Below are 15,068 nucleotides of genomic sequence, written 5' to 3'. Positions count from 1 at the left end.
TTAAATTAATTAATTTATTTATTTATTTTATTTTACTTTTATTTATTTTTTTTAACGAGTGAATTTCATTGTCAGACTTTGATTTAACAGTCAAACCTCCGTCAGAGGCGACATCCCAGAGATGGCAGCTTTGAGTTTGAGAACCGATATAGTGATGTCATCGATGATGATTACAACACTCGACAATTCCGGGCCAGCATTCCCAGTTCTGTATTAACAATCGTACTTCTTATTATTGGCATTGTTCTTTTCAACACAGCCGCTTACTTCGGAGATTTATTACCCCGCCCATTGCTTCAAGATGAAAAGGGAAGGTAAATCGACCATTATGTTTTAACATTTTTAAAATAATGTGTATTGTTTGTGTAAATGATAAAATTTTGAATTTGATATAAAAAAATGTAAAATATTTTTATTTTTATTTTATTTTTAGATTTGTTGCTAAAAGGGCATACATTCATTTAAATGAAATAGTGAGCATAGGCCCTAAAGTGATTGGTAGTGACAAAAATGAAATTTTGGCGCACAGGACAATACTGTACAAGCTTCAAGCTATTAAAAACAATGCCAATCCTACAAATGATATAGAGATCAGGATGCAAACGGTGAACGGTTCTTTCCCCATCCGATTCCGAGGTCTTGAATCGACCAATGTTTATTATAATGTACAAAATTTAATTGTGAAGATTGGGAAGTCTCCACAAGCACTTCTTGTCAATTGTCATTTCGATTCTGTACCTACAAGTCCAGGTAGTTAACAAACATTTTGATCCAATTTTGTATTAGATTTTTCAAATTAAAAAAACCCTATTTACTTAGGAAATCATTCTTATTTTTAGGAGCCAGTGATGATATTTTGAATTGTGCTGTAATGTTAGAGGTACTCCATATTCTCTCACAAAGTCCGACCAAGCTACCATTCAGTGTTATATTTTTATTTAATGGCGCAGAAGAAGGTCAGCTGTTGGTAATTAAAAATCCTACATTTGAAAACTATGTATATATCTAATGAATTCTTCCACAACATCAGTAAGTTGTTTAGAATTTATTTAGCCTATACTTTACTATAATTATCTTTATACGTAATAAGGCAAAATTGAATACAAATTTGGTGTGCACCGTGTATAATGATGGTGCATCCACTTTGTAGTCGCTCCTGCTGCACTGTAGTGTTTACACGACAGAATTTTATGTGATTTGACATATGCTTGTGGTGATTTGAGACAATTTGAGCTCTACCTGCCTTGAGCTCCAACTCCTTGAGCACAATTACGACTGATGATAGGTCTTTTGACAACACTCTCATCTTGATCTGGTTGGAGAGATGGAACAAAGCGATGCTGGATGTCTTTGTCCCTGGAACGTAGATTTGGAGGATAACAAAAAGCGGAGGAGGTTACTTAGGCCGGGATGTGGCAATCTCCAGACCCCATTACCCAGATCTGGCCCCCAGATGCTAACCATGCTATCAAAAATGAGATCAAATGCATCATAGCAGCATAGTGTGTCAGATCGACTGATAAGTTCATACGGTCGAAGGGTGGTCCTTGGATGATCTGAATCATAGAAGAGGGATCAACCTCACCTGATTAAGAATAAGCCATGTGAGGTTTACTTTTTAGGAAACAAGGCTACTATTGTACATAAAACTGATAGATAACTTGTTTCGTGTTACCTTTTGTGCATGTTGAGGGTGAATGTATTAGTGTAAATGAGTAAAATGAGAGGGCTTATAATGGAATACTTAGTATCCCATCGATCCTCAATTAGAATAGGTGGTATATAAACAATAAAGAATGTATTTAAGAAGGGATGAGAGTCTAGGTTTAAAAACTGCAGGCTTAAATAATCTAGCTGCTGAAAGCTCCTGGAGGCTAACATTGACAGCAGGATGAATAAGGCTGAGGCCTGACCCCGGACTGCCAAAACACAAAGTGGGTGATTAAAAGTCATAATCCATAACTATTTTCCAGGCTTCACACGGATTTATTACTCAACACGAATGGGCCAAGCATGTCAAAGTTTTTATAAACCTTGAAAGTTGTGGTGCAGGAGGAAGAGAGATCTTGTTCCAAGCAGGTCCCAATCATCCTTGGCTTATTGAAGTAAGTGTTAAATAATATTCTTTCGTACATTGTCATCACATTGTATGGATCTTTCTATAAATTTTGTTTTAATTTGGAGTGAATTTGCACTTTGTAGTAATTAATTAATTTTCAACTGTCAATTTATACAAATTGTAATTAAAATAACTTTGTACTTTGTTCGTTTTTGATCATCCTCACACAAAGAAACTTAAGAACTTATAAATCAACTAATACACATTCACTCCACTCAAAACTTTAATAACATTGAAAGAAAATGACCAAATAACCAAAAAACTCAGACATAATTTCAAAAAAGCTGACAGAAGGATATAATACATGGTAAACTCTTTCACTTTTCACGAACATTTAAAAGGTACTTGACTAAGTCAACACAAACCCACCACTGAAGATGGCAAAATTGATGAACAACACCAACTATTATATATGGAACAAGATTATCTGGAATGACCGAACTACATGTTAACCCCAGGCCTGTACTAAAATTTAATAGTGATAGTAAATGTAAGATTCCACATGTTATATGATTCTCTGCAGTTTTAAAACACTAGGAGAAATAAAAAAAATCATTTTTATGATGAATAGCTACATTATAGCATATTTATCAACTACCTTCCTCCCTCCTGCCTGGTATCCTTGCTCTTTTTCACTCCTCTATCTAAATTAGAGTGGATTTGGTTAAATTTAATAAAATAACTAACTGACAAATGAAATATTAGAATTATAAATTACTTATTTCTGTCGGAAATATATTTTCTTTAACATAACTACAAACTTTGCCTGATTTTGCCTTGGGAGACAAATGTAAAAACCATTTTTTTTAAATGTTTTTTTTTTCACAAATTTTAAAATACACACCATCCAATCACACTGTAGCATTTTTTCCTCAAATTAAATTAAGTAAAAACTAGCATTAACATAGTTGAAAATCTAATTACTGCCTTCTAGAAATATGCCATGGTTCCCCATCCACATGGGTTGGTTGTGGCTGAAGAAATTTTCCAGAACGGTCTTGTTGCTTCCGATACAGACTTTAGAATATTTAGAGATTTTGGCCGTTTGTCTGGTAAATTAATCTATTTCTAACTGTAGTGAATGAAATGACAAATTGTACTATTTTTAACAATAACTAATAAATTATTTTTCAGGTTTGGATTTCGCTCATTACAGGAATGGATATGTTTATCATACTAGATTCGATAACATTGAAAGTATATACAATGTTCTTGGAGTTCTTCAGCACACTGGAGACAATTTACTAGCTCTAATACATTCTATTATACATTCAAAAGAAATGGTAGCTCCATCATCAAAAGAAGGAAAAATCGTTTATTTTGATGTTTTTGGTTTTTTCTTTTTGCATTTTAAAGCAGCCACCTACATGTACATAAATTATGCAACAGTTGTCTTGTCAGTTACATCAATTTTAATAATGGCAAAAAGATGTAAGTTACATATTTTTATTATTATTAAAATAATTTTCAAAAAATTAAATGTTATCAGTGTTGGCTATGTGTTAGATTTTTCCCTACAAGGAGGGAAAAAGGTGATGTTCTAATAAGAGGCTCCCCTTCTCATTTTATTTCCCATCCTGGATCCCACTATGATCATTAATTGATGGAGGCACTTATTTAGGCTTATAAGCCTCCAGGTCCAGATTTATCACCTATTCTGCCAGACCTCAAGGGCAGTCGAGCATACCTTAAATAGCGGGATATTTATATTCTTATTATTATTAAAATACTTTCACAAACTTAAATGCTAAGGTTATGCATTATCTTTCTTTTGGCCTAGGGGGGAAAAGCTGATGTTGAATCAGCAGGCCACCACTTGCACCCACTAAAAAAAAAAAAAAAACTATTTTCTCATCCTAGAACTGCTATGAGCATTACTTTTGGATGGAGATGCTGACTAAGGCCACCTCCAGATCCAGATTCACACTCTTTACGACCTACTCACCATGACCAGTATTGGTCTTTTGTGCATCTCCATTGTTGTCTAGAGCTCCTCATTGAACTTAAGGCTTTTTACCGTCTGGTAAAGAAAGAGGAGATTAAGATCCTCATGGATTAAATTAAACGCATTTAACCTAGTCCTAGGGATTCCTCTTTAGAAATATTAGTGGTCCAGAAATCACTCCCATATATAATATTGAATTTTTATTGGTTACTAAGCAGTTTTTATTATTTTTAATTTTAATGCAAAGAAAGTTGAGAATATAGAAGCTTGTGATACTAAATTTTCTTCTTAACCTTCTTTGCATAAAAATTAAAAATAATATTGTATGTTATTGTATTCATTGTTGTTGTTTTTGTCTTGTTTTTTAGGTAAAAACCCACACCAAATTTTAATTTATGGCGTTTTATCAGCACTTGGAGGTTTGGTATTGAGTGGAGTTCATAATTTAGCAATGGCGTTTATTCTTGACTATAAGAAACTAACTCTTACCTGGTTTTCCACTATTGGTTTTGTGATTCCACTGTATGGCATACCTACTCTCATCATATGTTTTGGCATGGCGTTAATACGCTCAGATCGTGAATCGGTAATTTTTCCAACTATAATTACCATTTTGATTTTTTAATTGTAGCAAAAGCCATTTCATTAAATGAAATGAATTAAAAAGACGAGTACACATTTTTTAACATTTAACAACATGAATATTATTGTCTTATATAAAAACTTTGCATAACGTGTAATTGTTGTTATCAGTCACTTATTTGATTTTATATTGACAGGTTGGTTATTTATGTTGGGAAAGAGTACGCAGCCATTGTCTTTCAGTTCAGATGCTTTGGACGTTAATCTTATTGTCATTAACAATTATGAAAATTCGTTCATCATTTTTAATTCAATTACTTGTCATCTTCCCTTCAATTGCTTGTTTAATATTGAATGACCGGATAAAAAGTGTCTGTAAGTAAATAAAGTCTTAACAATAAGTTTGCCCCAAAAGTTTTTGCATGACTTATTTTAAAATCAGGTTTTTATACTGTTGTCTAGACAACATTTCAAAAAACCTTGTATGCTTCTTCTACACAATGGCCATCAGTGGCATCTACATTCATCCACGCATTACTTGATGATGAGTGTGTACATATTTTTGATGATTTTTCTTTGAGAAATTATTCCACAACGTTGTAAAAAATATTTTTTATTGATCATTTTATTAAGTATTAATTGAATTTTTTTTCAAATTCTTGTAGCCCTTAACATCTGCAATTCAACTCAGTTCTTTTGATCCGAATCTTTATTTTCTCTTCTGCTATAATTAGTTCCTTTTCGATCTAATGCCTGTTGTGTGTTACTAGTTAAGCATGTAGTTGCCGATTATAGGCCATTGTATAGAGGCCTTTAGATCTCTCACCATGATTATGACATCAAATGTTGTAATTATTTAATATTATTTCAATTTTTCAGTTGGATGGACAATTATTTACATTTTGTCCACACTGCCGGTCTCACTTTATCTGGCGTATCTTTCACTAAGTGTTATGAAGTTGTTTATTCCTATGTCAGGACGTATTAATGATGACAAAAATCCTGAAATAACAATAAGCTTGTTATCAACTATGCTTACAGTTGGAATTTCAAGTTATTTGGTAAGTTTTTTAATAAATTTTATTGCATTCATAAAAATATAGTTGCTATTTAAGTTAGTTAGAATTGAGGTAAAATTAGTAATTTAAAACAAAAGTTATCAGAGCATATCACCGTTTTATTCCCACTTTTATGGGTATAACTGCACTGTTCTCTTAAATTCATAAAATGATAATTATGTTTATATCATTACTACTTCTCTGTTCATTCCTCTCCTACTTGTGCATTTTGGGTTTATTTGTTGTCATTTGAAGGCTTGTTCATCCGTTACAATTTCTGTATTTTTTATTTTTATTTTTTTTACTAGGGTTTGCAACAGCAGAGGTCATATAAACCTTCAGGGTGCCGGTGTTTTTGAAAAAAAAAAAAAAAACATTTGTAAGTATGTCGGGTTCGAACGCAGGGCCACTGGATTCGAACCCGGGACCTTTACCTTACAGTGATGAGCACCGTGTCAATGCCTAAACCGTTGCGGCCACCGATGCCCCAATTTCTGTAGTTAAGTGCCAACACAGCAGGTGTCTCGATTTTGCAAAGATTTGCAATGCAAACTATCTTCAAGTTTTTTCCCCTCATGTTTCCCTTAAAAATCAAAGCAAGGGATCCAACAACCTACTCACATGCCCAACTGGACTGTCTGTATGTTGGATGTCATCCATGCCTAGTCACTCCCTGTAAGTGTGCAAGCAGGGTTTGCCCCAAAAGGAGGTGTCCATATGTTAATCAGGTATGGCCTATCCTCAAACATGTGTGTAAGATCCCTTCCTTGGGTTTCAGACCATGGGGGGGGCTCAGTTGTGATCTTATCACACAAGATGAATAGGAAATCTTGATAGAAATTTTGGTTGACGAAGATCTACAGAGTTATGATCATAAAGTCGTTTATGAACAAATGTAGGAAAAAATGAAAGCTGATCAATCAAAAGTTTTTGGTAACATTAACCGTAACTGGAGAAATTAGTAGCTATCAAAATATGTTCTTTCTTGACAGACCTGGAGGTAGTGGTAAGATATTTTTATACAAATGTCTGATATATTTCTGCAGACATTTTGGCAAAAAAGTTGCAACCATTGCCAGGACAGCAGAACCATAGTGACAGTTCGCCCCCAGTGTGGATGGACAGGACCAAACATTCGGGTTACCGTTAAATTTAGTTGAAAACAGCAACACACTGAACTGGTCACTCAAAATGAAACATGCACTCCATGAAACAGACCTTTCATCTGGGAGGAAGCATCGATGATTCCTCAAACTGTATTAGCCATTATTGGCCACCCCACAGCAGCTAGCACCTGCTAGCTGTTTCGCGAGGGGTTTAAGTGGGCAATCACAAAAAAAGGAGCAGCGAAGCCGCAGTGTGTAGCCCCATAATATAAATTAATAAAACTTCTGTATGTACTTTCAGTTAAATGAGATTTCTACTTCATGTAGAGGAAATGTTTATCCAGCAACAGTAATACAGAAAATAATATTGCATATACCTAAGATAGAAATAAATCCTGTTGATAAATATTTAAAGCTGTTAATTGATTTTAAGCCCGTAAAATATTAAATACAGCTTTAATACAAAGAAAAATGCAAAAAATTTGTTGTATTTTGGTTCACAGCATGTACAAATTCATTTAATTTTTAATTTTGGCTAAAAAATTTGAATAAATTTGTTTTTAGGTCCCTTTAATACTTGCTGTTCGAAAGAATCAAAAGTATTTGTTTATTCTGAGTATACTTGCATGGGGCTCACTTCTTGTTGTGCTATCTACTTCTTTCGTTTTCCCCTTTACCGAGAAAACGCCGCAGAGAGTATTTGTATCTGTAAGTTGAACCAACTTTACTAAATATTACAAGTTTGACATATACTAAATATACAAGTTGACATATAATGGAATTATTTCAGCACGTTACGCGAGAAAGTCATAACCTGTCGGGAAACGTTGAAATCTCAGATTCATTTTTCTGGACCATGAATTTAGAGAGAAGGGGACAAAGTGTCTTGCCGTTTCTTTCTAGACAGCCTTCCATAGAACAATTTTGCGAAAAATTTAAGTTTTGCGGCGTCCCGTGGCCAACTTCAGCATCATTCATGGCAAGGTAAGTACAGATTATAACCACCGAATTATAAACTTTAAATAAAAAATCTCACAATTTGAAATGAGGATGAAAAGTTTGAGATGAAACTTGTTGGTCGAGGGGGTTGGAATTCCAGGGCATCCAATAGGTGCTAGTAGCTAAACCAAAGTCTTCGACAAAATTAAAATAACAGACATGGCTAAAACCATCTCAGACCTATCAGAGAAAATACTAGATTTTGGTTAACCATTCAAAATAATTATTGAAAAGAGAGCTTTCTGGAAAAATGAAGCAAAAAAAGATAAACCTGAAGTTCTTCTATAGTATGTGTACAGACGAAAATTGGGAAATAGTACACAGGGGCATAAAGGGATCTAACTTTGAGCACCACATGGCCTTGGCCCCACCGCAACCATCTTTCAATGCCGAACCATTAGCATATTAATAGAAACGTCGGTTCAAAATAACTAATAAACATCTCAAAAAAACAGTAATGTTTCTTTCAAACACTAGTAGGAAGCTTTAAAGGCTCTAAAAGCCAAAATCACCTCAAAACTAGTTGAAACTGCCTAAATACCCCCAAATAACTGAGATATTCAATCAAATTGAGTTCCAGATCATGAGAGAATTACAGGCAATGAGGCAGCAGTTATACTCGCTAAAAAAGACACTCGGACTGACTCATAGGCCCAAATCCATTTTGTGGCATACAACCACATTAAAAAAAAATAGAACTGGAATCTTGGGTAACTAAAGAACAAAAGAAATCCTGGCATTAACAATTATGAAAATTCGTTCATCATTTTTATTCTAATTTCTTGTCATCTTCCGTTCAATTGCTTGTTTAATATTGAATGACTGGATAAAAAGTGTATGTAAGTAAATAAAGTCTTAATAATAAGTTTGCCTCAAAAGTTTTTACATGAATTATTTTAAAATCAGGTTTTTATACTGTTGTCTAGACAACATTTCAAATAAACTTGTATGCTTCTTCTACACAATGGCCATCAGTGGCATCTACATTCATCCACGCATTACTTGATGATGAGTGTGTACATATTTTTGATGCTTTTTCTTTGAGAAATTATTCCACAACGTTGTAAAAAATATTTTTTATTGATCATTTTATTAAGTATTAATTGAATTTTTTTTTAATTCTTGTTGCCGTTTACTCCCTATAACATCTGCAATTCAACTCTGTCATTTACCTGTGAAGATTGAAGTAAACAAGGAAAAAACTGAGACTGGACAAGGGAAATTATTTTTTCTACTTTGTTTTTATTTTTATGGTTAATATGCTTAAGATTTCATATTACCAGGTGTTGAACCTGACCATGTTGAAACGAAATTTCTTTGATACTCCTGTCTTCTCTCTTTTTCTCTTTTTTAGGACGAGTACAAACCTTGGTTTAAGTAGGATTTGCATGGTTCGTGATTTAATTCTGAGTAGAATAAAATGTCTTTTCCCGGTTTGTTTGATCCGCATCTTTAACCCCTGCACAAGGGAGAAATGGAGAGAAGAGGGTCGGTCAATGGTTTGATGGAGGCATCGCTTAGTTGAATGCCATTGTAATCCTGTATGGCCAGATTTGAGTCGAGTGTGGGAGGGTTCCTAGTTCTTTTGTCGATGTTATGTCCCAAATAGCACATGTCATTGGTCGCTGAGAGAGGCAAACTTGTAGTAGATCAGAGGAGAGTTGTTACAGCAAAAGGTGAAGGTTATTTAGGTTAAGTCTGATCCTCTATTTCTTGAACTGTTCTTCTGGTTTCTGAAGGCCACTACCAGGGCTGGGTTTACTTAAAGGATGGCTGTATCAAGATTGATATCTAATATAAAGTGGTAATGTAAAGTGAGAATGGGACCAAGGATGCTGCCTTGTGGTGGAACTTCAGGTGGAATGGGGTATTGAATAAAAAACAAATGACAAAATATGTAGTCGTATTATGTTTTCTTATAACTTGTGTAAGTATAGGTGCTAATACAAGCGTATTTGTTTTGGTAAGTTGTTTAACTGTATTAATGTGCTTAAAAACGTAGAATATTTAAGATGTACTTAATCTACTTTAAACCAAATACAATTGTACTTGGAAAAAGTTAATTGTAATGACTTTTTGTTATTAATTGGGTGTATCAATTTTTATTTTCTTATTTCTTCACTTTACAACAGCAACAGGAGTGTTTTTACAATGTCAAAACCACATCAATTCACGAGCCAAACTCACGTGCAATTGACTGATGATGTAACGAAAAACTTAAAAAGGCATTTGTCATTTAATGTTACAGGTTAGTATGATCAATATATAATATAATGAGTAGTGGTTACATTTTTTTAATTGTTGATTCATACTGAAAGTTGGATTTTTGTTTCCTACAGGTTCTGATCATATGATTCTGTATATTTCCCTACAACCAAATACTGTTCTAAATAGTTGGAGTTTAGGCATTGTACCTTTACCATCATACAATGAAAACAACATGACAGTCTATTTCGTTTCATATTATCATGGTTTGAAAACTCCTTCTTGGCATTTGTGGTTAGATTTAAAGGTATGTGTCTTAATTGCTTATTTAATTCAAATAAATTTAAAATTATTATTTATTATTAAACTATTTTTTTGATGGCCACAGATGTGGGATCACCAATTTTAAATTAAACTTTTTTTGGTTGATACTACATGGAAAAATATTAGATTTTTCCCAATGGGGCCCTAGTAGCCGAGAAATTTTTTATAAATAAAATTGTCTGTATTTGTTGTGCATGTATTTCAAGGTTATTATATATAGTTTGATTTGTTTTATTATCTGGTACAATAAAATAATATGCAGGATTGTATTAAATATGATTAGATATATGAAAAGTTACAAACACCAAATATGCTTTCAGTAAAGTAGGTTAAAAAAACTCTTTTTGAAAAAACTCACTTCAGATTTGTTTTGAAGACCCTTTAAAGCCCTTAATTTCGAATTTTTATGGCAAACAAAAAGTACATATTTTTGGGTTGGATAGTCTGGGTCATTTTCCTTTTTTCCCGTGGTGCCTTGTTTTTGTACTGAAAAATTCATAACTCCTGTGGATGTTATCAAAACTGTTTGAAAGATTAATTTCTCTTCATTCAGCCTGTCTCAACAACGTTTTTATTGTATATCATTATAAATGAGAAATATAGGGATGAAACCAACAAAAGCTCTCCAAAGTTTTTTTTGTTTTTTTTTTCTTCTGTAAAGTTTCAGATAAATAAGATTGAGTCATTCAGTTATCATTTCAGTTTGTGATTTGATCAAAATTTATGAAAATCAGTGGCATTTGGAAGGCAAAAATTTTGATGAAAAATAATATTTTTTGATTTTACTTAAAATTTATATTCGGGGGATTTTGAAGTGCTTCTTTATTCTTTGATTAAAAAATAAATAAATAAAATTGCTTGCTTTGCTCGCTCAAAATTGTACTTGGCAGCTAGCCGTAGTATGAGTATTTATGCATGTACATAATTTGTACTCGACGCAGCAAAGTAAGTTTTTTTTAACAAGGAAACATTTTTCAAAATTGTTGCCTTCCAAAATGGCTACAGAAATGCTGTCAAATTTGAAATGACACCCCAATCTATTTGAAACTTTACAGGACTTTAGAGCCAATTAAACTACATGTGATGCTACCAATTTGGCCTCTGAGAATAATTAGAACAGGAAAAATAAAATAAAACTTTTGAAATGTTTTTGTTGATTTCATCTTTATTTTTCTCACTTATAATTAAATAAATATGAATGTTGTTAACATGGATGAAAGTCAAACAATTCAGTTTTCCATTGGTTGTGATAATGTTGAATTTGGATAAAATTAAAGGAGATATGCATTTTTACCAATTTTTGTGGACTAACAAGACACCGGAAAAAATAAAACATAAATATCTATTTTTTATTTACCAAAAAATTCATATTAATGTTTTTAAAGGGTCCTCAAAACGAATCTGAATTAATTTTTTCAAAACAATTTTTGTACCTACTTTCCTGAAAGATTATGTTGGTTTTTTGTAACAAAGGTAGAAAAATATATTTAAATATATCTTAAATATTTGATTCTCAGCTCCTTGGCCCCATTGGCAAGAAACTGACCTAGTGTCGTCCCCCCCCCCAAAAAAAAAAAAAAATTAAAATCACTCTATGTACCTAGCTTCCCCGTTGTCAGTTCATTTTGTATGTAAAACATTCTATATTTTGTAGGTTGCAGACAAGAAACCGCCGCACGTTGACATTGGCCTCACAAGTCTGTATAGTTATCATGAAGCTCATTTTTCAAATGAGTTCAACAATTTTATGGCCCAATTTCCACCGTTTACCCATCTCATTCCTTCATTGTCAGTCGTAAAATACTTCACCTATTAGATTATCCGATGAGTTGTGTGTTTCTCATATAAACAATTAATCGAGGGACTTGTTTTCATTGCCCAATCCTTTATTTCAAACGTGACAAATTGCTTTAATAGAAATGATCAATGCTGAACCATTAAATGCCTTCAAAAGTGTCTAGAAAAATGTACTTGATGCAGCAGTCTACTGATGTAAATAAAAATGTTAATATAGTTTTAGTAATAACACTCATCCCTTACTTTACACAAATATCCATTCCATATGAATTTGATTTTTATTTGATGTCATTATTGCTACTGTAATTCAAAACCAACAAGCCTTTTCTTTTTAACTAACAAAAAGTCGTCATCTTCATCGCTTGAAATATTTGGAAGTTCGTCTTCATTTTCATTGTGAAAGTAAATTTTTTCAGATGAGTTGTTCTCAGTATTTTCCGTTACTAAGTTTTGGTGATGGTTTTGAAACTTAGTTAGACATAACTGGGTAAAAATTACAATATAAATTATAAAACTAAACAATATAGTAATAATGTCATCCTCTCAACATATAAATTCACACTGTTTGCTTCTGCACTATGTCCCAGCAGCTTAACGCAACAATGTTTCTTTCTGCGTCACATGTTTAAACAGTACAACTGTATTTTGTGTAATTTTAACTTATAGGAAAACATATATGTACATATCAGACCACATAAAATAAGATAAGATTGCGTAAATCAATTCCACATATAAAAAGTTCTGCATAAATTGAGGTAAATTTGCCCGTAAAGTAAATGCTTATGTAAAACAAGTGCTGTGTAAATTGAGGGATGAGTGAATGTGGAAATATAGTATTGTACTTTATGTAATCAGGGAACATCAATTCAGGGATCATTAAAAAAAATCCCTTAACCTCTCACTGTGTTAAAATAATTATACTTGTTTTCAAATATCATTGTTAATATTGGTTGTTATGTATTTGTGTATTAAATGTCATCTACACTTGTTATAATTGTTTCAATATATCTTCTACCTTCGAATATTGTAATTAGAGTGAATTATAATGGACGTCTGCTTTACAGAAGGCTTCTTAGTAACTCCTTGGTTCTTAGAATATAACAATTTTTCGCTTATCTCCAGACTAGAACTATTATTAAGCACACCGCAAATTATGCTGAAAGTTGAACTGAGACAGAGAAAAATAGAGACAAGTCTGATAGTCCCTAAACTTCAAAAAATATATCTTACTCTGCAAAAGAAGAAGCAGATAGGCCTTCTACGACTGTGAAGATTCAATTTAGAGGCAAGACTTTGTAAATATGATAACAACTAGAGAAATCTATTGTGACACCAAGGAATGTGTAATTTCCATGGTATTCCATTTTTCCATCAAATCAACCTGTTTTAATTTCAAATTAACCTTTTTTCAATTATTTCAAATTAACCTATTTTTTAATTATATATTTTTTACCTTTTTCCTCTTTCTAAACAATTTTTTTGTTTAATTTGAAATATTCCAAGAAACACAGTTTTTTATATAACCATGTTAGTTTTTTAGTTTTGGTTATTTTATTCCACATTTTTCTTTTTTCCTCTATTTTTGGGTTATTTTTCGCCCATCATCAGAAANTATATATATATGTATATTATCAGTTTACAACGCTTAGATGCAGGTGTCATTCCTAGTATCGTAGTCTGCACCTTCTCCCTCCCAGGAGACCTAATTATTTGTCTCTGCATTTTTAATTACGATTCCTTGCCTAGAGTTTGACAAGAGTACATCATTAAAATAGGTTAAAGTTGTACTTGTAACTTCAAATAAAGTTTTTAAACAAGGCATCCACAGTTGAAGTTATTAAGGTGAGTTGAGAAGCTTGAAGTCAAAAAGAACGCCGAAATTTTAACTTATAAGGTAAAAATAAGTGCCTTAAGCTCTTTGAAAACCAAAAAGGACACTTAGTTACATATTTTTTAAACATAGTAGCATGCTTGTTCATAAATAAATACAATATGTACATGTTAAAATCTATTTATCACAGTATTTATATCAGCTGTGTCTCAGAACAAGCAAGACTAATGTACTAAGTAAAAAAAAGATTATTGTAAATCATCGTATGAAGCTAATTTAAAATTATATTTATTTTTTTACAAATAAATTTAGTTTTGTAAACATAGTAAAATAATAATAGCAATAATAAATAAGACATAATAAAGATAAACCCGACCGCATCTCATGATATCTGAATAAATAAAGATAAAGACAACGCCAATAATATATTTTTTTAAATATTCGAACGTGTTGTAATCAGTCAAATGATGAAACCACATTACAAAAGAAAAGCAGAAAGAGAAAAAGGGAAACAGGAAAAAGAAACGGAAGAGGGAAGATAAGGGGATGATTCATACATTTTTACAAACAAAGATGCCATGGACTTGAAACAAGCCAGCAATGAAGAAGAAGTGAAGAACTTCCAGGGGAAGCAAATTCCATAATATTGACCCTGCAATTTGAAGGATAAGGCTAAAGTTTTAGAGGAGTGTTGAAAGCTAGGGATACAATTGTGCATTTGGATAAGGAATGCGGGGAAAAAGTTGATAGATAATGAGGACATTTATAATTGTTAATAATAATTATTAATTTTATATATGTATATTAAAACTCTAAATTTACAAATGCTTAGAATGTAAAGAAAATGTTAATATAGAAATATGATCTCTTGATTTAAGATCATAACAGTATCTAATGTAAAAATGATAAGCAATTTGAAGGTTATGAGCAGATTTGAGAGAAAAAATAACGCTACAATAAGCAAGAGAATAAAGGAATCATCAGGGATTTAATAAAGAGAACTCTAGTTTTCAGTGGACTGGAAAAGCTAAGGTGACAAAGAGAATGTAGGCTTGAGTAGATCTTTATAGTAATAGAGCTCACATAGTCATGCCATGTAAGC

General features: G+C 32.4%; 1 protein-coding gene across 2 annotated transcripts in view; it reads left to right on the top strand.

The window, feature by feature from the left end:
• The window catches only part of LOC106671694 (endoplasmic reticulum metallopeptidase 1-like), a 31,979-nt gene extending 18,853 nt beyond the window's left edge, over positions 1-13,126 (top strand). For both annotated transcript variants that reach the window (XM_014402628.2, XM_014402634.2), the window contains exons 2-15: positions 91-314; positions 434-750; positions 840-967; positions 1,974-2,105; positions 3,054-3,171; positions 3,254-3,550; positions 4,433-4,650; positions 4,844-5,021; positions 5,526-5,707; positions 7,375-7,518; positions 7,601-7,794; positions 9,942-10,057; positions 10,149-10,321; positions 11,993-13,126. In XM_014402628.2, the coding sequence (XP_014258114.1) occupies positions 91-314; positions 434-750; positions 840-967; positions 1,974-2,105; positions 3,054-3,171; positions 3,254-3,550; positions 4,433-4,650; positions 4,844-5,021; positions 5,526-5,707; positions 7,375-7,518; positions 7,601-7,794; positions 9,942-10,057; positions 10,149-10,321; positions 11,993-12,154 (2,583 nt within the window). In that variant the 3' untranslated portion in view covers positions 12,155-13,126. The remainder of the gene's footprint in view (positions 1-90; positions 315-433; positions 751-839; positions 968-1,973; positions 2,106-3,053; positions 3,172-3,253; positions 3,551-4,432; positions 4,651-4,843; positions 5,022-5,525; positions 5,708-7,374; positions 7,519-7,600; positions 7,795-9,941; positions 10,058-10,148; positions 10,322-11,992) is intronic.
• Positions 13,127-15,068: the final 1,942 nt, after the last annotated feature.

This window comes from Cimex lectularius, unplaced genomic scaffold, assembly GCF_000648675.2.
Source record: "Cimex lectularius strain Harlan isolate CLEC.00 unplaced genomic scaffold, Clec_2.1 scaffold160, whole genome shotgun sequence".
NCBI lineage: Eukaryota > Metazoa > Arthropoda > Insecta > Hemiptera > Cimicidae > Cimex > Cimex lectularius.
This window is presented reverse-complemented; position numbering and strand designations above follow the sequence as displayed.